We start from the raw sequence: 21,967 nt of genomic DNA, 5'->3' as shown, positions 1-21,967 counted from the left end.
TAAAATTTGTAACGACTTGTTTTTTGTTGATGTCAGAAATCAAAAAAATGTGACCTAATTCACTTATTTCTACACCTTTATATATTCAGTGATTCCCTTCTCACTTGTAGCAATCCAACTCCCAGATACTGACATTTACATACAACACTCCAACCGAATGAAATCAAACTAAGCATACACTATTACGCATTGCGGACCTATTGTTACATTATAGTTTGCGACGATTTGTACTTTCTTACGAATTCATAATAATCCAAGATGGCCGTCATGTGATGTCATAAGTAATAAGCCAAGAACGTAGAAAGCTACTAGCCTTCTACTATTCAACCCTTAACCTACATCCCCCAGGGATGGGGTATAAATTTGCTCTTTGTTGTTGCTTTTCGTTTGCGTACTTTGCAACACAGAAAGCTTTGTAGAGTCGTAGAGAAGCAATGCAAAGGGCCGTTAGCCCAGAAAATACTTCTTAATACCTTAAAAATTGGCAACAAGCTTTGGATGGACACGCTATCAGTTCTCAGGTTTTGCATTAATCAAGAAATTTCCTCTCTTTTCAGATAAAAAAAAACAAAAAAAAAACTGAGATGTATCTCTTGTGCAGTAATGGATCAAAATGACTGCCGTTATGAACAGAAGCATTTGTGGTCTACTTGCACAAGATGTTATTCCTATCAACGACACTGCCGTCTTCATAAACGATGTTGCTCTTACTGCTGTAAACGTGCCACTTTGTGTTTTTGCCTTCCTTTGCAACCTGGTCGCCATAATGGCTGTAACTAAGACACCTTCCTTGCACAAACCCAGTAACATTCTGCTGTGTAGCCTGGCCTTCGCTGATTGTTTATCAGGTGTCATCTCGCAGCCACTTTTTATTGCGAGGCGTTTAATGATCCATCGTGCCCACATATCGTGTGATTATCAACTAGAGGTGTACGTATTGCATCGCTGCTTCCTACGATTAACTACTCTACTGTCGTTTGTTAATCTGACACTGATAAGCTTTGATCGTCATTATGCCCTGTCCAAACCTCTGCGGTATCGAGCTGATGCAAACAATTCAGGTAAGACTTCGTCCATCTATCCTTCTAAAACATCTCGATCAGCCTCTTTGAAGACTTTTAGCATAACACCCTTTGTGAACGATCGATCATATCTTTTTTGTACGTAGATATTTATAATATTCATATTTAATAAAGTGATGTAAACTAGTATTATTTTGAATATTTTCATTCACAGCTTTTGTGGAAAACAAAAGTGCAATTTATCGTAATTTATGATCAAAGTGACCGTGCTTAAATGAAGTTTTCTATCTATCCATCTTGCCATCCATCCATTGATCCATTCAATTGTCTCTTCGTCCTCCTGTCTGTTTTTTCTTTTTTCTGTCTGTCTGTCTGTCTTTCTGTCTGTCTGGCCGGCTGTCAAACTGTCTGTTTTTCTCTCTGTCAATCTGTCTGTCTGTCTGTTATCAAGACTGTAGCTCTTTACTTGCTAATTATTGTAATTATATTCCCTCTTAAGAGTGCAGCACAGACTCTATATTCACTGTAGATTCCTGCACTCTGTTGAATAAGGCAAGAGGTTTTCTCATGTGATTACTTTCTATCCTTTTAACTTATATAGCTATTTTCGTTCGTGTTTTTTCAATAGATGCAGCAAAGAAGGCGGTGCTAGCTGCAGCAAGCGTCGTGTTGTTTGTCGTGCCAACCGAATTCGTTTTGTCGTCAAATCCTTTAATCGTGCCTCATCTTATAACCGGTGCATTTGTTATTCTGACGCCAACCATCAATCATTTTAGAATGCTCATTGCTATTCGTCAGCATAGGCATCAAGTAGCAGATGCAGTCGCGTCAAATCAACAGCGAAATATGATTTTAAGACGCGAAAAGAAGGTTGCATTCGACATGTTTATTGTTGCCATCGTACTGCTAGTCTCATTTGCTCCTTCACTTGTAGTAAAATCACTTCAATCGTCCAGTTTCCCCAATTCAATATATCGCTATTTGTTTCCATGGGCCTTGTCCGCTTCCTTCATGAGTTCGTATGTAAATCCTATTATCTATCTTTGTCGAAACAAAGACCTCAGAACGGCAATGAAATTAACTGTGTCTTGTTAAAGCAAGCGCAAACGTTTTATTCTAAAATCGTGCTAACAATTTCTGATAATATTTAGTTGTTCAAGGTCAGTTATTGATGATTACAGTTTACATTGCTGTTTGAAGTATGTATAGTAGACCAATTAGCTTCTTTAGTTTTGCAAATCTCTAGAGTAGATTATGCGGAAAGATCAGATATTATTTTATTTGCTTTTAGCAATAAAATACATTAAGATAATGCAGTACTGATTGCCCTGTATAAACTAAAATAATTCTTCCACGTTGGCTGGGACATGCAAACGAACCCTGGGGCAAGTTTAGGAACTGAAGAAAAGGAGACAAGGTTTAGGTTACGACCCTGGGTGACCAAGGGCGAGCGTGTTTGTTGGTTTGTTTGCTTGTTTTAATTTTGCTTGCCTGCTGGAACAAGGCCGCTTCGTATTCGGATTGTGTATGATCGCCTTCATCGGCTTCCTCTCTCATATTCGTAAACTAATGTTAATTGTATTAAATGGGAAATGAACAATTTACTCTCTAAAGGACACTATATTTTTAACAAGCAAATTGGCCAGCCTGAATATGTAAACATGAAGCCAACTCTTACAAAAAAAGACAGAACTGGTCTGGAACGAAGTGATATGCTTTTAGAAATCGCTTCGTAAGAGTGGCATAAAATACTGGAAAACTGAACGAGTTGAGAGTTTTTTTGCCGACCATCCCAGATTTTTCCGATTTATCGGATATTCGCCACAGGTCTGTCCCAGATTTTCCCGATTATGAATTTGGCGGGAAATGGAAAGTGCGCCAAAAATCGAAACTTGAACACAAATGTAACAATTTAGGAGATTGGTAATGAACGTAATCCGTCGCCGACGGACGCCGACGTCCCCGACGGTACAAATTTGAGTTTTCATTTGTCGGGAATGATCGCCGACCATCGCAGAAATCTGGGACGCGTCGGGAAAATAGAAACGCTCCCGATTCCCCGCCAGATTTGTCCCCGTTCATCCCAGACGGTCGGGGATATCTACGATTTCGAGTTTTCATTAGTCGGCAAAATCTGGGATGGTCGGGAAACAGTAGGGAGTTTTAGCAATGACGACGACGATGGCGGGGAGGACACCTTGTAAAAAAACGAATTTATATTTTACCTTCGAATGTCGCAACTCTCTAAATTTGTTCAGTACGCCTATCGGTCTAAAAACTTGCTCAGGCTAAACATGTACCAACAGCGTTCAATTCTAAAAGCAGATACCAAAAATTAGCCGTTGTGGTTCGCGTTCTTCAAAAAACATAGAAATTAGTCATTTTACGATGTTGTTTTGCAGAGGACGGCAAAGAAATGTACCAAGATTCAAAACGCACATGCACAGCTATTGTTCTGCTCATTAAACCTTTTGTTTGGTGTCGCTGTGGTCGCCGTCGCCGTCGTGGTTTGCTAAAACTCCCTAATTAAAATCCCAGACCGTCTGAGGATTTCCCGACTTATGAAAACCAGGTTTAAAGCACTGAGGTGAACATATTAAGGATATATTTTATGTAAAGTATTGTCAAATTGCAATCAGTAAGTAATTGATGAGTGATATTAGCAATATTGGTAAAGCTTGATAATTCAAGAGGGTGGAATAAACGATTATTACTATCATTCATTAAAAGTTGTTTAGAGTTTATTTCAAGAAAAGACGACTTTTTCAATTGGACGTCACAGCTCTGTGCATGGGTTAGGGTCATCATAACATCCCTCTTATTGCGTTAGTGTATTTATTTAAATAATTCATAAATCAGTACCAAACACTATTGTTTAAGCAACTAGACGATGGCTACAACTCTCTATCGCAAATAAATGTCTTCAGCGCAGTCGCCGCCGTTGTTTTCCTCAATGTATTTTTAACTTAAATTTTGTGGTCGCATACAAATTCTCCATTGTTTATGTTGTCAAAAGTTGTCCCTGGTAAAGGTCTTGTCCTCCCCTTCCGAGGTATCTTCCTGAACGTTTATATGAAGAAAACTGTCATTGTTGAATGAACCAAAAATCGGGTTCCTCCTCATTTCGCGTTTGCCCTATTGTGACACTGTCATATTTCAAACAAACAAAAAAAAAGATTTCTTTAGATATGACACGCTTATGAAAAAAACCGCACAGACAATCCTAGTTTGTTGACGTTAACAACATCAACTACAACTTTATTATGACTCATTAGTGGCTTTGTTTTTGAGTAAGTCCCGACACCTCTGTCTGCTGGAGGTGTAGGAATTTATATCAATGAGAATCTTGATTATACCGTAGTTGAAAGAACGTCTAATCCGGCGTTCCAGGTTTTATGGATAGAAATTCTTGTTCCAAACAAAAAGAATGTTATTTGTGGCGTATTGTATAGACATCACAATTCTCCGGAGAGTTTTCTTTCTTATTTTAATGAAACGGTTGAACGGTTTAATGCCTGTGACAAAACTGTTTACATAGTTGGCGACTTCAAGATCGACCTCCTCAAATCTGAAAGCTGCAATTATGCGCATAATTTTCTACTCACGTTACAGAGCTATTCTTTTATCCCCTTAATAGATAAACCTACACGAGCTTACGGAAATTCCGCTACCCTAATTGATAACATACTTGTAAATAATACAACCAATCTCTTATCCTGTGGTAGTATAATTTCAGATATCATTGATCACTTTTCGCAGTTCCGTTTAAGGGACCGTTCATTTTTTATGAGGTAGGGGGGGCTGGTGGGATTTGGGGGGGGGGGCATGCGAAAAAAATGGCTTTCGAGGGGGGGCCATCCCAAAAAATAAGGGAAAAAGGGGGGGTCACGTGAAATATTTTAGTAAAACTTTAAAATGGCATAATGTTTGAATATCAGAAAAATTGCTATAGAATAAACATAGAAGGCAGGATACAAATTTATTACAAACTTTCCTTCTGCTTTAAAAAAACGTTTGGCGACAAAAAGCATTTGTAGCTACTGAAAAGAAGTATTTAACACTGTTATTTTCGAATGCAACTTTCACTGGCACTCATCTTCATCTTCGCTGTCGTCGAGTTCTTCGTCGCCGCTTGTGCTGCTATGGGAGTCTCTCTCATCGATGCTGCAAGAAGCAGCAATGCTTTCCGTCAGAGTGTACTCTTCAGGGTACATGAAGGTGTAAACATAATCTCTGACTTCCTGCTCAAGGTTGGTGGTGATTCTGCTTCTTGCAGCATTGGTGAAATAATTCCCTTCCAAGAGCCGTGCGATGTATGGCCCATCTCTTCTAAATAACGACGTGGCAACATCCTCAACTTTAATACACTCTTCCGGGACGGCCGTTCTAGGAGGGTACACAAGGCATTGTGGAAGATCATTTCCTAGCGGGTTTCCAACACAGATTCCATAAACTCGTTGGACGTTGTTTTCAATCCGCTTCCTCTTTCTTTCATTTGACTTTCTACGGTTTTCTTTTTTCCTTCTCCTTTTGTTAATGTGCTGTTTGAGTATGCCCTTGAATATGCTGTTATAATTGCTCTTATTTTCTAGTGCTTCCATGTCCTGCGTGACTTTCGTCAACTTAGCTTCTATACATTTGGTCTGTTTTACATTAAAACTGTGGGCATTCATCAATTCAGATGAGGGAGATGCCAATGAGAGGCCAAATGCCACACGCTCAGGGCGAGCCATAACTAGGAGATCCGAAATTGACTTCTCTTTCTTTTGATTTGTTTTTCAAACAACAGCTGTCTGTAGTATAGGGATTGTAAATATTGTCTTCACAGTGAGCACAAAACGTGAAGTAGGGGGATAATAGAGAAATATTAAAAAAGTTGAAATCTAAATATTGTTTGTTCATTTTTTTTTGGGGGGGGGGGGTCATCCCAAAAAATGACCGCTATAAGGGGGGGCCATGTGAAAAAATTGGTAAGCTGAGGGGGGGTCATGCGATTTTTAAATGGTGCTTCCCAAATCCCACCAGCCCCTCCTCCCTCATAAAAAATGAACGGTCCCTAATGTCAAATAACCTAATAAAAAGGCGTGTTAACGGATTAAAAAAAGTCCGTGATTTTCGCACGTGATTCAATCTCGTTCCCAGATCTCTTGTGGACGAAGCCGAAGGCGAGATCTGGCCAAATCCGATTTGCACCACGTGACCGCCTGTCAGGAATGTGACAGGTGAGGCAAGAGCGCATGACCAAAATAAGTTCCCAAAATGGAGGAACAGAAGGACTCAGAAGACTGACTCAGGCGCGTAGAATTTATAGGTTAAGCAACGTTGCAGTATTTTTAGGTTAGCTTAGGGTCAGGCAGAGAATTAAGTTAGTTGTGAGTTTGTTTTGCGGGTTAACGTTAGCTAGCAAATATTGTTAGCAGCATCCTTGCTCGTCGCTGTGGACGTTGCGCATGGACATGGCGGACATGTCAAATATCGAATTTGACCGCGCATTGAAGCCTTCCTTAACTGAACGCGGAACGCCTGATTTAAAGTTAAAAACTAAACAACTAGAGGCTTTGAGAGCAGTGGTGCAGCGAAAGAGAGATGTGCTAGCCGTCCTGCCAACAGGATATGGAAAGTCTGTAATATATCAACTTCTGCCGAGTATGTTTAACTTTTTGTTGTATGGTGGAAAGTATTGCTCGATTGCAATTATTGTGTCACCATTGACCGCTTTGATGATGGAACAAGTTGAGAAAATTAAGAAGCAAAGGCAGTCAGCAGCAATTAGCCAGGCTAAAAGTTCTGAAGCTGACAAAGAGATAGGGATCGAAGTCCAAGGTGATTCTGTGGAAAATGTGTTGTGCGGACGTGTTAGCATCGTGTTTGCTCATTCGGAAGTACTTATCAGTAGGAAGAAATGCAGAGAAATGTTGTTATCTGATGTTTATAAAAAAAAACGTAGTCTGTGTTGTGGCTGACGAAGCTCACTGCATCGTGGATTTGTGAGTAATTGCCATTCAGTCATTTTTGTTTTGCGTAGAAAGCTTTTGTTGCACCTCTCTCTGGTCTGAAATACTCAATACGTGAAGTTGTTAAAGCAGTTGTCAAATTTGTTGTATTGAATTAATAGAGGGAAAGTATAGACCTTAACTTTTTTGTTTCAGTTTTAGTGTTTTTGGTCTTGATCGATGTGGACAATATATGATTTAATACATAAGACTTATTAGGGATACGTGTACACGTATGTTGTCCTAAGGTGGTGTCAAACACGTTACCATGATTGCTTTGTACGAGTATCATGTTGCTGCAATATATTCTAGAAAATAATTTCAATTTGATTGTTAAACAATCACAGGCTGTGAACTGCTTATGTAAATCTAGGAACATTTTGCCACAGAAACTTCTCCAGGAAAAAAATAAAATCTCCTATTTTTCGTGTTTTCCAGAATATATATATATATATATATATATATATATATATATATATATATATATCTATATATATATCTATATATATATATAAAAGTGAATAAATGTTTGAAAGAAAATTCGCCCTGAGTGGGATTTGAACCCACGTCCCCCCGCATACTAGTCGGGTGTGATATCCACTACACCATCAGGACAACCATGCTGGCAACACGGCAATCGAAGATGTGATTTACGTGGCATGGAACGTGGTCTCCCGGGAAATTTTCTTTCAAGGTGACAAGGTAGGGGAAGCCTATAACTCCGTTTTGAAATCCAACTAAGGATCAAGTTCATGATACACGACCGAAGTCAACTTAGCGGATGACAATGGAGGATCCACAAGGGATACAGGCTACTTTCAAATTAATATATACTGTATATGAGAGAACCCCTAACCCTGTACACCCCAAGTAATCATATTTTAAAGTGAATAAATGTTTGAAAGAAAATTCGCCCTGAGTGGGATTTGAACCCACGTCCCCCCGCATACTAGTCGGGTGTGATATCCACTACACCATCAGGACAACCATGCTGGATATCACACCCGACTAGTATGCGGGGGGACGTGGGTTCAAATCCCACTCAGGGCGAATTTTCTTTCAAACATTTATTCACTTTTATATATATATATATATATATATATATATATATATATATATGTCTGAATTTATGAAAACCGTGTCAAATTTGGGGCAAAACTTTCGCGCCTGCCTGCCGGCGATAGCCGGCAGGGAGGCCTTTGCGGTGCTTGAAAAGCCAGGGGGGCTTCCGTCAAGCAGGGTGGGGGAAGATAGCCCTGGGACCTGGCTACCCGCTGATACCAAGCGGGGCTGCCAGGAGCTAACCCCAGGGGGGTGGGGTGGGTCACAGAGACAGGCACATTCCTCAGTTAAAACTGCTCATTTTCTTTGCAGGACAGCCTCGGCCGGCAATGCCCTGCAGTCTTAGGGGCTGGCAGCCAGCCAGCCAGACACAAGCAAGGTGGGTGAGTAGGCTGTGTGTTGACAGAGTGCCTGTGGTTGATCGAGTGAAAAAGCCTGTGTATTTTCTTGGAAAAGTGTCAGGGTGGTTGTGTTGAAATTAGCACGGTTTTCATAAATCCAGACATATATATATATAGATATATAGATATATAGATATATAGATATATAGATATATAGATATATAGATATATAGATATATAGATATATAGATATATAGATATATAGATATATAGATATATAGATATATAGATATATAGATATATAGATATATAGATATATAGATATATAGATATATAGATATATAGATATATAGATATATAGATATATAGATATATAGATATATAGATATATAGATATATAGATATATAGATATATAGATATATAGATATATAGATATATAGATATATAGATATATAGATATATAGATATATAGATATATAGATATATAGATATATAGATATATAGATATATAGATATATAGATATATAGATATATAGATATATAGATATATAGATATATAGATATATAGATATATAGATATATAGATATATAGATATATAGATATATAGATATATAGATATATAGATATATAGATATATAGATATATAGATATATAGATATATAGATATATAGATATATAGATATATAGATATATAGATATGTAGATATGTAGATATGTAGATATATAGATATATAGATATATATGTAACTAACTAACTAACTAACTGCAGACAGTACTGTTTCGGCCTTCTGGGCCTCATCAGTGCAGTGCTGAAGGCTAGGATGGAGGCTAAGCTTAAAAAGCCGCCCCAAATACTACACATGTGGTAGTATCTAAGTCATTACCAGAGTGCTCAAACTAGCGAGCTAGTGAGCATGCGCAATTGCAAGAGTAACAACTCATCCTAGTAGAGTGCTCAAACTGGGCAGAAAGCAGAGCTTTGTATGCCAGCGAACTATATCTAATCGCAGACAGTACTGTTTCGGTCTTCTGGGCTTCATCAGTGCAGTGCTGAAGGCTAGGATGGAGGCTAAGCTTAAAAAGCCGCCCCATATACTACACATGTGGTAGTATCTAAGTCATTACCAGAGTGCTCAAACTAGCGAGCTAGTGAGCATGCGCAATTGCAAGAGTAACAACTCATCCTAGTAGAGTGCTCAAACTGGGCAGAAAGCAGAGCTTTGTATGCCAGCGAACTATATCTAACTGCAGACAGTACGGTTTCGGTCTTCTGGGCCTCATCAGTGCAGTGCTGAAGGCAAGGATGGAGGCTAAGCTTAAAAAGCCGCCCCATATACTACACATGTGGTAGTATCTAAGTCATTACCAGAGTGCTCAAACTAGCGAGCTAGTGAGCATGCGCAATTGCAAGAGTAACAACTCATCCTAGTGGAGTGCTCAAACTGGGCAGAAAGCAGAGCTTGGTATGCCAGCGAGCTATATCTAACTGCAGACAGTACTGTTTCGGCCTTCTGGGCCTCATCAGTGCAGTGCTGAAGGCTAGGATGGAGGCTAAACTTCAAAAGCCGCCCCAAACACTACACATGTGGTAGTATCTAAGTCATTACATATATACATATATATTACCTTTCTTCATGATCAATATATCAACAGATATTTGTTGCAGTTGTCTGCTGTTTAAACTTATAGAAAACACAGTGTGTCTTCTATTTACAATAGTGAACAAATGTTTGCAGAACACCTACCAAAAGTAATCTTGTTTCCACATTTCATCATAATATCAGAATGTTTTGAACATGATGTGCACCAAATAAATGATCTACTCTTAAGATTGATTTTTTTTATTTACTTTGTTGACAGGGGCTATGATTTTAGGCCAGATTATGGGAAGTTGGATACCTTGACTTCTATATTTCCAAGCAAGTCTTTTATTACTTTGACTGCCACAGCTCCAGTGGCATATCAAAATGCAATTGTGAAGGTGAATTAATCAACATGACACGAGCGTTGGACAAAGAAAAATTTTGAGTCCCTGACAGGAATCGAACCCATGACCTCCCGAACACCGGGCGGGCGCTCTATCCACTGAGCTACGAGAACTCATGGAGAGCAAGGCCATTTAACTGAGTTCATATATGACAGGTGTCCTGCATACTGCTAGGATCAACGCTATCGAAGTCATCGTGAGTAGTGATAAGTTAATAAAGATGGTGAATTTTGAGCTCGGTAATGCAATGTGAAGTAAATTTTTCTTTGTCCCACGCTCGTGTCATGTTGATTAATTCACCCTCACATTGCATTACCGAGCTCAAAATTCACCATTTTTATTGACTTATCAAAATGCAATTATAGAACATTTTGCCATGCAAAATCCATTGAGAGTTTTGGAGAACTCTAACCGGTCTTTTTTTCGGCTGTAGCTTTACTAGTCTTTTACAAATAACCTTAAAAGAAATTCAGCGAAGCATTTAACCAAACCCAATGAGTTGAAGAAACAAAACGAGAAAGTCTCCGTAATTTGTAAACGCAGTATGCATGACGACGTACGAGCGTCAAAAGCTGTCAAAGATAGCAAATCGATGGTTTTCCTTCTTCAAACCGTAAACAGAAGGAAAAATTGTAGCAGTCTACGAAGCGCCTGTCCCTACTAATACAAAGAAAACTTCAAAACTCACCTGGCAGTATTTACAAATACAGTTTTATTGCTTTTAGACGTGAGGTTATCGGTATACGGCGAAAAACGACAGAAAACTAAACTTATTTGTTTACAATATGCAACTTTATATTCAAAAACAACTCAGTCTTATTGTTTGAAATTTATCAAATTTCTCACAGCATTGTTCCAAATCAGGTAATCAAGGAGACTTAAAAACCCCTATTGAAGATATAAGCTTAACTTATAAGCTTATCTCGCCGATGCAACTAGGTAATTTTTTGGAAAACGCGAAAGTGTCTATGTAACAAAGTCGCCTACCAAAATTTGGCAGTTCACTTCAGCGTGAATCCTATAGGCAGAAACTTCCAGCAAAAGTTGCGAAGATTCAACTGAACTATTCTTTTCGATAGATCAACGAATCAAACACTTTTTCTCGATGTGTTTTTTCCTCTAAACACACAAAACACGTTTGGTTTCTCTTGTTGATCACCTGAAATCATGTGACTTCTTACACGCCTGCACATCTCGACGCACGAAGTTCTGTAGTCTTCTGAGTCAATTTTTCGGGTATTTCAGCTCTTTTCTATAGCCCTCATTCCCTATGCCTCACGGCATTGCTCGGTATTATTTCATCTCCTTCATCTAGCCCTTACTCGATCTAATTCACGGCATCGTTCAGTACTATCTCGCCTCCTTTCTAGCCCTGGCCCGCTCTTTCGCGATCTTCTTCACCACTTCTTCGGCTGTTAATCCTTGCTCCCTGCCGTTCTCCTTCACGTTCCGCTTCAGTAAGACCCTATCTTGAAAACGTTAGATCAACCTCACCGATCGTTTGTTGACATAAAAATAGAAATGAGTTTTTTTCTGACTTTTCTCAGAAATCCCGCCAAGAAAAGATGGCATTCCTTAGCTTCCCCGTGAGGTTTACCTCGAGACGCCCTTTCCCCTACCCCAGAGTCTGTACGGACGGACGGACGGACGGACATCGCTCGTACGCAGACTTCATAGCCAAGTTTTCTTGGCTTGATGGGTTACCAATTTTCCTTACCCAGGGTGTTTCGCTGGCACGCTTCGCCTGCTGAAGCTCCGCTATTAGAACTGACATCCGCCATAAGGATAGACGACTGAATTGACCAATCACAGCGTAGCCTGCTCGATTCGACCAGTCTTGGCTGTGATTGGCCCAAAAATACAGTGGTTACACCAGTGATCGAGCAGTGGTGTGGGGCAAAGAACGCGCGCTCACAAAACGGCTGGAAATCGAGTCTTCGTGTCTAGGAAAATGCAGAATTTCTTCATATTTCCTCAACCGAAATTGACCCAATCTCGACGTACATTGGCTAAAATCGTGGGTTCTTTGTTTCTTTTCATTTTTAACAGGATGTCCCTCTTATGTTTACTCGCTGAGTATTGTGTATGTAAATAATTCGCAAAAGCACCTGGCCTGGCAACCAAACTTCACAGTTCTAGCCAGAAACTCGTAATAGCATTTGATCGGTTCAGTAGCTTCCCATCAAAGAGCTCAACAATTTACCAAATCGAAATTTGTTCGTCATTCGAAGCCATTTTTCGTGTCACTTATAAAGTACTGATTTCCCTTACTCTCAAATTTCTAAAACCAAATTTTGGATCAAGGAATCGTATTTTACATTAGCGAGTGGTCTTTGAAAACACTGATCCCAAGCTTGCAGCAAACTCAAATATTTTCCTTGGTTGAGGTAAGATATTTGTTATACCTTTTCCTTTCAAAATTTTGCGTAGTCCATGATCTCAAAATAACTGTTTTCTTTGGTTCATCGAATACGCCGGCTTGTATACACACCGTAGTCCCATAATGCCCCCAAAACTGCTTTTTCTGAATTGTCTTGGTTTAATAACAGGGGCAAAACATTATAAATCAAGGATATGATTAGTAGATCGTTTTTTTTTAAAGTATTGTCGCAAACGTTGATTAGCACTTATGGTGTTCGTGGCTGCTGTTAATTAAATTTAGTGTAATATATAGATTTAGGCCAGCCTAAAAGCGTAGCTCCTGGGCCGGGTTGTTCAGAGCCAAATTAAGCTAACCCAGGAAAAGGTAGAATTTTGATTTGAGTTTTGTAACTTTGCGTTGAGGTCTGTTTTGAGTTTTGATAATGACTACTATATACACAAAACAAAGCAGCAAAAAACATTTGCATCGGAAGGAAAAGTTATAATTCGGTTAACTTTTAATCCTGGGTTAGCGTTAACCGGCTTCCGAATAATCATGCCCTATTTTCAACAAGTTAACCTGGGGTGAGCCCGCGATCCAATCGAAAACCAGCACTTGGTCAGCGGTCAACTTTAAAAAAACACTCGACCTAGATGAGCTGTAAACTTGAGCCCGCGATATGGTCACGTGATACTGGTCAGCGGATACCTTGTTTTGACAGGTGTCAATTAATCATAACGTGGATATCCAATATCAAAGAAGTACACAGTAAACCAAGGCTGCATATCTCTATCAACCTATTATTTGAAGTATGGCCGCCATGTTGCGCGATTCCGTCGTCGCCGTCGCCGTCGCCGTCGCCGTCGCCGTCGCCGTCGTGCGTACGCGCCCACAAGCAATACCGCTAGCCATGATAACCATGAGAAAATCAACTCATGGGTTTCCTTTTCTTTCCTATATGAGTATGGGGCTCCGCTAATATTGAAAGACATACTGCAACTTAAGACTTTTAAGTGGTTGCTCTGTTTAAAAAATAGAATTAGACAATACAGTGACAAGTTTGCATGGCTAAAACGAAAATAAATAGAAGACAAGCTTCTGAGTAAAAAAGGCGAAACTTGTTGTTTGTTGATCTGTACAAGCTATTTTAGCAACCATGCTACCTCGATAAACGCTATATATGCTACATCTTAAAACCTGTGTAAATTTAAGTCTTGGCTTATATTTAAATCTATACTGAATCTTTCTCTGGTCGGAAAAACGGGAATGGATCATAAATAACAATGTGAGATGAAAATCCCCCATTAGCAAAAATTTAGGCTCTTTGTTTGTAGTCTTTTGATCTAATCTACCGACATAAGCTCCGACATAAAAGTTCGATCACTATGGCCTTAGCCAGGAAAAGAGTTGCTGGCTAGAAAAACCTGAATTAGATTTCCAGATTAGTTTTTTAGGTGCTCATAGCCCTTTGTATTTTTTGTTAAAAAGGTAGAGGATTAATCAGGATTAAAAAACATCCTGTGGAAAAACGTTTACTAGTTAAAAATTTGAAAGAAAGTAGAGCCTTCGGCGTCCAGCCTAAAGCCGTTAAAAGCCAAATTGTAAAAGCGCGAAATGAAAAGATGATATGCCAAAAGAAAATGAGAAAAAACAAGTGAAAAAGGTATAAAAAGGAGCAAGTGAACTAATTTAAAAGGATACGCTAAGACGTACTTTATTTCAATGACTTCAATGATATTGATCGGTTCCAGGTATAGCTTAATTTGAACACAATTTAAGCGGAAGCATCTTTGAAAGGCTTTTCTTCGGGTCGAAAAATCGCTTTCCTTCAAACGCTGCATGCGAATCTTTTCTCATACAAACGTAAATCTGTCCTCGCGTCAAAACACTAGGTCACCCCTGGCTCACTTTTTCGCTCGCGTACTTTACAATACAGAAGGCTTTTTAGAGTCGTGAAAAAGAAATGTAAAGGGCCGTTAGCCCAGGGGAAACTTCTTCATCTCAGTCTCACGTAAAGGCATGGCTCACAGGCTGATTTGGATAAAATCTGCAAGAGCCATAAATTTCAGTGATTCACCAAAGCACCTTCAAACTTGGCAACAATATAAAACATAACAAACTTAAGTCATTTGTGGTTTTAAATGTTGATTGGTTAGATCAAGTAACCTGTTATCAATGTTTGATTGGATCAAAAGGAAACTGAAAATGGGTTGGCGAGATATCATATAACGGATATAAATTGAAACGTTGTAGCAATTGGCATGATATATTTTTTTTTAACATTTCTGGCCGGAATGGTTGACAGTGATGTGCTGTTTAAGAGATAAATAGTAAACCAGGTCACGTGACATACATTTATTTTGTCTCTTGATATCTTGTTAAGAGAATAAAAAAATGGCCATTTCGGGTACGGAGAGTCTTTTTAAGTAGAAGCAAAGAATAAATGGTGTTTAAAACCTCGTTTGAATCAACCATTCCCATCCAATTGAGGTTTTACTATTGCCAAGGTTATGACGTCATTATACATATGACCTCCTTAAAGCGATATAAGGGCACTAAGTTCCTACTGATATCTACTATTGGTCCTCTTAGGGTAAAACGCAACATTGTTTCTATAGGAAAAAGGTTAAAACCTTTCAGGGGTTCTTACCGAGGAACGAGCCATAAGCTTGAGATGCCTAAAAGACTGACAATAAAGTTGGATGGACTCGGTATTAGTTCTTAGGTTTTGCCTTAATTAGGACATTGTCTTTCATTTCAGGTAAAAACCTGAGATGTATCTCTTTAACAAATAGATTCCATGTTGCCGTGCGTCTGTTCAGTAATAGATCACAGATGACGTCAAAATCTGGTAAGAACAAAAAAGTGGCACACGAGGCGATAGCCGAGTGTGTCACTGATGTTCTTACCACATTTTGACGTCTTCTGTGATCTATTACTGAACAGACGCACCGCAACATGGAATCTATTTGTTTTATATAATAACGAAACAAACTACTACAGATAGAGCTTATTTCTTATTTCAAAATCTTTCAACATAACTCGAAAACCGCCCTTTGCCCACTTTGGCGCCATTTGACGTAATCTGTTGTCTATACAAATTGAAGCGATCTCATTGGTTGCTATGCGTAGCAAAGAATTGTAATTGGTCCAGGAAAATCACGCCACTGTCAAACTTGACTCGAGCGTCGCTTCTCGTGGAATGAAAACTTACAGTAAAAGCAGAGTTGAACTGCGAAATCTACAAATCTTAAAGAAAATGCTGGATAAGTCAAGTCAGGTTTTGTCATCAGAACAGCCCTGTGAGCCGAAAAGCTTGGATGTTGCCTCGAACATTGCAGGAGTTGAAAAACTGCGCTCGGAAAACTTGCGGTTGCGGTCAACCTGGAGGCCATTCGATTCGAGTTTTGAATGAAAGGAGCGTTAGTGATGGTGGAAATTTGTGTCCTCTGTGGTTTTTGATTCTCAAATCAGTTTCAAATAGTGTCGGAGACAGCTTTTAGCTGCGATACAGTTGGCCGTGAGCTGTAGTGAGCTATACTTTGCTTGCTGTTGCGCCCTGAAACGGACTGGAACATTCGCATGGGAAAGCAAGGTTATGTCTTTATTTTAACTGATTTTAAGAAGTGATTTTGATGTTTTATTCCAGACAATCACTGTGTCAACAATTATTTTGAGACTGAGAAAAGTTCAGTGTTCTAAATAATTAATCTCATAAACATTTTGTTTATTGGGTTTGTTAAATTCGAGATAAAGCAATGGTTCTCGGCTTACCAAGACTAACTTTGTGTTTGGTTTAGTCTCGCTCGACTGCCGATTGAGACTGCTCGAGTATTTTTTCTGAGTCATTTTCTAAAAAAGAAACGGCTTTATCTTTCTCCTTCCTGCTAGACTATGCTTCTCATTCCTGTTCAATGCCTCGACAAGACTTTTTTGTACTTCATCTCTTGCCCAGTCGTGTAAAACATTATCTAAATTCTCAAAACTTTCCGCCATTTCAAAACACAGAGGGAAAAACTTTGAAATGATGACGTCAATCGTGCGTCTGTCCTCTAATACATCATAGGCGAGAACCAATCAAAATGCGAGAACTACTTGAGTTATTGTATAATCTACATTAATGGATCAAAATGACTGAAGTCACGCACAGAAGCATTTGTGGTGTACTTGCACAAGATGTCATTCCTGTCAACGACACTGCTGCCTTCATAAACGATGTTGTTTTCGCCATTGTAAATGTGCTGTGTTTTTGCCTTCCTTGGTAACCTGGTCGCCATAGTAGTGGTGGTCAAGACACCTGCCTTGCATAAGCCTAGTAACATTCTGCTATGTAGCCTGGCCTTCGCTGATTGTCTCTCAGGTGTCATCACGCAGCCAATTCTTATAGTGTGGCGTTTAATGAATATCGTGCTCACATATCGTGTGATTATCAACTTATGCTCCCCGTACTGTTTCGTTGCAATTATAGGATAACTACTTTATTGTTCTACGTTAACATTAAAGTCATGAGCTTTGATCGTTATAGTGCCTTGTCCAAACCTTTGCAGTATCGTGCTAATGTAAGCAACAGAGGTAAGGGATCATAATTGTAAAATAATTGTGCTGTTATGGCTTCAACCTAATCTGTGGTTTGCAAGGTATAAATTAAGAGGGATGGGACTTCCTAGATACATGTTATGTATGGTTAATTCTCCTGTCCGGCCCTCTTGCTATGGCATCACCAGTGAGCCACAGGTTACAAATTTATAGGAAAATTGCGTTACTTCTTAATTTCTCCATTTTTGCAGTGCAGAAAGTGAATAAAGTTACTCGTTTACTAGCCGATTTTGGGGTAGGACACTTGAATATGGCCTACGTGAAGGATTTTGCGAGATCAAGCTAAGTAATTTCACTTCGAAATGGCGGACCCATGGAACAAAATTAAAACGATTTCAAAGATCCTGAAGATGTTCTCTGGGGAGGAAAACAATTAAGAAGGTATCTTAAGTAATTATGGGAGTACTTTCCTGAATTGTATCGAAATTCGAAGCGACAATTGTGAGTAAACGACCGTTCGTGTCTCTTCGCGTGGGATCGCGATACAAAGACATATGTTGTTCAAATGCGACTAAATACTCTTCAAATGGTCAGTTTACGTTTAGAATCTCCCTTTGTCATTGACTTATGTGTCTTAACCCTCGGACGTTTAATGGGGCGGGGTGGATGCCACCCTTCTCCCCACCCCATAAGGTTTTTTCAAAGTTTTGAAAAGATATTAACTCTAAGGGTCTAAAACTTTCAGTGGCTGTTCCTTCATTCTCAACGGAATTTCGATATGTCATAAGCGTGTCCATCGTTTTTGATGTTGCCATGGCAACCATCAAATTCCATATAGATCTAGCCAAAAATCTGGCGGATCCAAGATGGCGGGTCAAATGACGTCATTTGACGTCATAACTAACAAAAATGGTATCATCTTGTAGAGCAAGCCCAGGGCTATATATATAATCAATGTTAATTTATTTTGCTCTTCCTTGGCAGAACGAAAACCCGGAGGGGGTCCATTCCCCACCCCTTGTACCACAGTGAGGGTATGAGTTATCTTGTACTTCCGAGGGTTACGTCAATTTTCGAAACGTTGGGCCCAATACCTTTGGATAAAAGCTTTGTTTTGTTGCATTTCATCGCGGACTTGAGCTTGCATATGTGGGCGGTCGCCAATGTGACTGAAACACGCACTTTCTCTTTACGTCTTGGAAAAAAAATCGTAGTTAATTCTAGATTTCCTCGATTTCTATTCGGTTTTCGGGATGCGTTTGTTTATATATCTCGGAAAAAAGTGAAATTTTCAAGAAATTCAAACAGCAGAGTGGTTTTACATCATTTTTGATTTATCTCAACATTTGTTTTTTTCATGTTCTTTAAAAGTTATATTATTTTCCATTAACTCAACCTATTTTTTTTTTCTGGAGGTTACATCTTGTGCCCTTTGAAATTAGATATGGAAAACTGCATTGCTGTAAATACTTGTCAATATATTGAATAAAGTGAGTGCACTTACAGATTTACATCACGAGTGATATTTAAAAATTCTCCCAAGCTTGCACAAGCCTGGAATAATTACTAACTATTTTTTTCGCAAAACCGGTTCAGTTATGACGTCATATCTCGCCAACGTTAGACTGGTGAAGAAATGCGCCATATTGAATTATATATAAGGGTTTGAAAAGCATGTGTTAACCTGCATAGTGTAACCAGTGATAGCATAGTTGCCATGGACACGTTAACTCACGGGAGCAAAATTGAAGAACATTCATGCTAAATTCTTAATGCTTTTTAACTGTGGTCGACATGGTTTAAATGTGTTTAGTTGGAAAAGTTCGAATTAAGCTTGCACACGTTCTGTTGCACCCCAAGTAAAATAGGGTAAGACTTCAAAGCATTAATTAGATAGGGCGCGGTATCGAAATGAATCTATCAGCTTAAAAGGGTTACTTCTTGTATACCTTTCAGTTTGTTTTAAATAACTTTCTTAATTTCTTTTTCGTCACAGATGCAATAATCAAGGCTGTGCTAGCTGGAGTAAGCGCCACGCTGTTTGTAGTGACAACCGAGCTCATTTTGTCTTCAAACCTTTTTTTGATGTTTCTGGTAATTGCTACGGTCCGCGCATTTGTTGCATTGACAACGTTCATCAATCACGTGAGAATGTTCAACGCGGTCCACGCCCACAGGAATGAAGTACAAGATGTCGCCGTGTCAAATCAACAGCAAGCTACGATTCTAAAACGCGAGAAGAAAGTAGCTTACCACATGATGATTTTAATGGTTGTTTTAATGATTTGCCTGGTTCCTCCATTGTTACTAAAAGGGTTTCAATCATTGTTTGTTCAACGGTATCGTTACTTGTTTTCATGGGCCTTGTCATTCGCGTTGATAAATGCTTCTGTTAATCCTATCATTAATTTTTGGTGGAACAAAAAACTACGAAATGCGATGAAATCGCTGGTATCTTGTTAAAATACAAACATTACGATCTACAGAAATTACTTACAAGATAGATTCAGCTCAGTACATTTTAATTATACTTTAAAGAAAAGCTTAAAAGATGGGTACTTATGAAATGTTACATCATGGTCCTGGACATTGTATCCTTTACCATGTTATCCGCCCGTTATACTTGGTTAACATTTCTATAACCGGTGTGTATTTGGATATTCAATGGAACATTTATGTGAAACCTTTTTAGATATACCCCTTCGTCCCTGCGTCTACCTTCACCCTCTCCGTTTACAGGGCTAATTCGGGCGTTTGGAGAAAGAAGTAAAACTCAAAAATACCAAATAGACAGATTACCAATGTTTCAAACACGATATCTCTATTGGGTCTCAACCGAATGTTGTCGAATTTTCAAGATTGGAAAATGACACAATTATCTCTGTCGTAAGCCTCTAAAATTTGCAATCGTGTGAAATGTTTTTCCTGTAATTCAGTTAACATTGTAAATATTAGTTAATATTAGTAACCTTTTTCCCATTTTCACGAAAAAAGGACCCTCAAAACACGTATTTTCTGAGGTTTCTCGCCTGGAAAACTTGCTTATGGACATGATGAAGTTAATTCCATGCCTCTCAAACCATTTTTTTGGGGCTAGTTATTCATTAACTGTTACGAAGTCCTTTAGCGTGGTACCAAAACTATCCTTAAGTAAGGTGTACAGTAGTCACTTATCTCATAATGTTACATGTCAACAACTTGTCAACGTAAATAAATAAATTAATGTCATCTTTCGTAAGTGTTCACAATTTTGAACCAAAATTTAACCTTGGTTACCTTATTATATTTTTTATTGTGTTTCACTTTTTTTCGTTTACATTTCTTTGGTTCGTCACAGCCTGACTAGTCCCGAGATTCTAATCCCCTGCGGTTTCTGACCCAACCGGAAGTGAGAAAACGACATTAATTTTCTTTTCGATTTTCATATCACGATCTAACCAGGGTACCGGAACTTCGATTTCCACAAAGAAGCGAAAAATTATCTCGAACCGAACCAGCTTTTCCGAAAAGAGAAGCTTCGGATGGAACATGTTGATGACATTGGTATGAACTATTCTACTTTCCTGTTTTCCATCTGATTAAAATCAGCTATTCGGTAAGGCGTCACTCTGAGGTCCTTTCTTTATTTCTCTGCATGACGTCTTTAATATTGTAGTAACTCTTAAAGTGGTATTATGACGAAAATCGCATCTTTCCTATCTAAGCCATTTTAAAACATAAACAAGCAGTCTGCATGACAAGAAAAATGCTTTTTACTATTTCCAAATATCTCTTTTCGTTCCAGAGATATTCAAGTTTTTAAAATATGCAAATTAGCCAAGTGATGACGTCATACACTCAACCAAATATTGATCAAATATTATGAAGAAAGATATCTCGGCCAATTTGTATCAGAAGTGTTGGATTCTTTGCAGTAATATTCTCCTCAATGTGCTAAACAATTACGAGCTGAACAGTTTTGTTACCATGGCAACCTACTGGGTTCCAGACCTCCCCAATATTAAAGGCTTTTCTGGCCACCTTTGGTGTTCCATTTTGATATTTGCTAATGGTGCCTCATATGCATGATTAAGCAAGCACATAAATATGTTAGCTCGAGTTCGTGGCCTCATTTAATGTTTTTCGAGCTGAAAATTACAAACATATTGAAATCAAGTGGGTGGGGACTGGAAAAGAGTCAGTTCCCGTGGAAACAGAATTTTTCTTAGTAGTAGGTGTGTTGCCTGTAGAACTTTTAGCCTACCAAGTTTCAATGGTCTGTGCTGCAAATTGACTGAGATAGCTCTGTTCATAGACTTGACATAACTAATGCAGATATTTGCAAACGGTAAACAGCATTTTTATTCTTTCATGAAATTCTACGTGATACACCCAAAAAATCAAGGGGTAAAAATTTGATCATAGTACTACTTTAACGTTCTTCCGCCTTTTCAGAGTTCGACGTACTGCGCGCATTGTGGCTTCGTTCTACTTCCTTCGCATTTTTTTGCGTGAATTGTTCGAAAAGACTCAATCAATAACTATAGTCCGCCAATTGCTTTTGAAATCCAACCAGGAATTTTCCGTGAGTTTTCTAGTCGAATCAGTCAGCCATTTTGTTAAAGAGAATCTTGGTTTTGTACTCTCCCCGTGAAAATGAGCGAAAGGATAAGACAATAGCGA

At 38.8% G+C, this 21,967-nt stretch overlaps 3 protein-coding genes and 2 non-coding genes across 5 annotated transcripts in view; 2 read left to right on the top strand and 3 right to left on the bottom strand.

The window, feature by feature from the left end:
• LOC145482639 (uncharacterized) overlaps positions 1-21,967 on the bottom strand; it is a 93,913-nt gene that overhangs the window by 46,530 nt on the left and 25,416 nt on the right. The window lies entirely within an intron of this gene.
• Positions 614-2,117, top strand: LOC145482385 (trace amine-associated receptor 7e-like). Its single transcript, XM_081461018.1, has 2 exons — positions 614-1,061; positions 1,651-2,117. Exons 1-2 carry the CDS (start codon positions 614-616, stop codon positions 2,115-2,117), a joined length of 915 nt encoding a protein of 304 aa, XP_081317144.1.
• LOC145482384 (ATP-dependent DNA helicase RecQ-like) lies at positions 6,479-6,985 on the top strand. Its single transcript, XM_081461017.1, has one exon. The coding sequence runs from the start codon at positions 6,479-6,481 to the stop codon at positions 6,983-6,985; it is 507 nt and encodes a 168-aa protein (XP_081317143.1).
• Positions 7,558-7,630, bottom strand: Trnat-agu (transfer RNA threonine (anticodon AGU)). The gene has a single exon. It is a non-coding gene; the product is annotated as a tRNA-Thr (tRNA).
• On the bottom strand, positions 7,927-7,999 carry Trnat-agu (transfer RNA threonine (anticodon AGU)). The gene has a single exon. It is a non-coding gene; the product is annotated as a tRNA-Thr (tRNA).

This window comes from Orbicella franksi, chromosome 3 (genome assembly GCF_964199315.1).
Source record: "Orbicella franksi chromosome 3, jaOrbFran1.1, whole genome shotgun sequence".
Lineage (NCBI taxonomy): Eukaryota > Metazoa > Cnidaria > Anthozoa > Scleractinia > Merulinidae > Orbicella > Orbicella franksi.
Note: the sequence above shows the minus strand (reverse complement) of the source record. Positions and strands in the feature narration are given on the sequence as shown.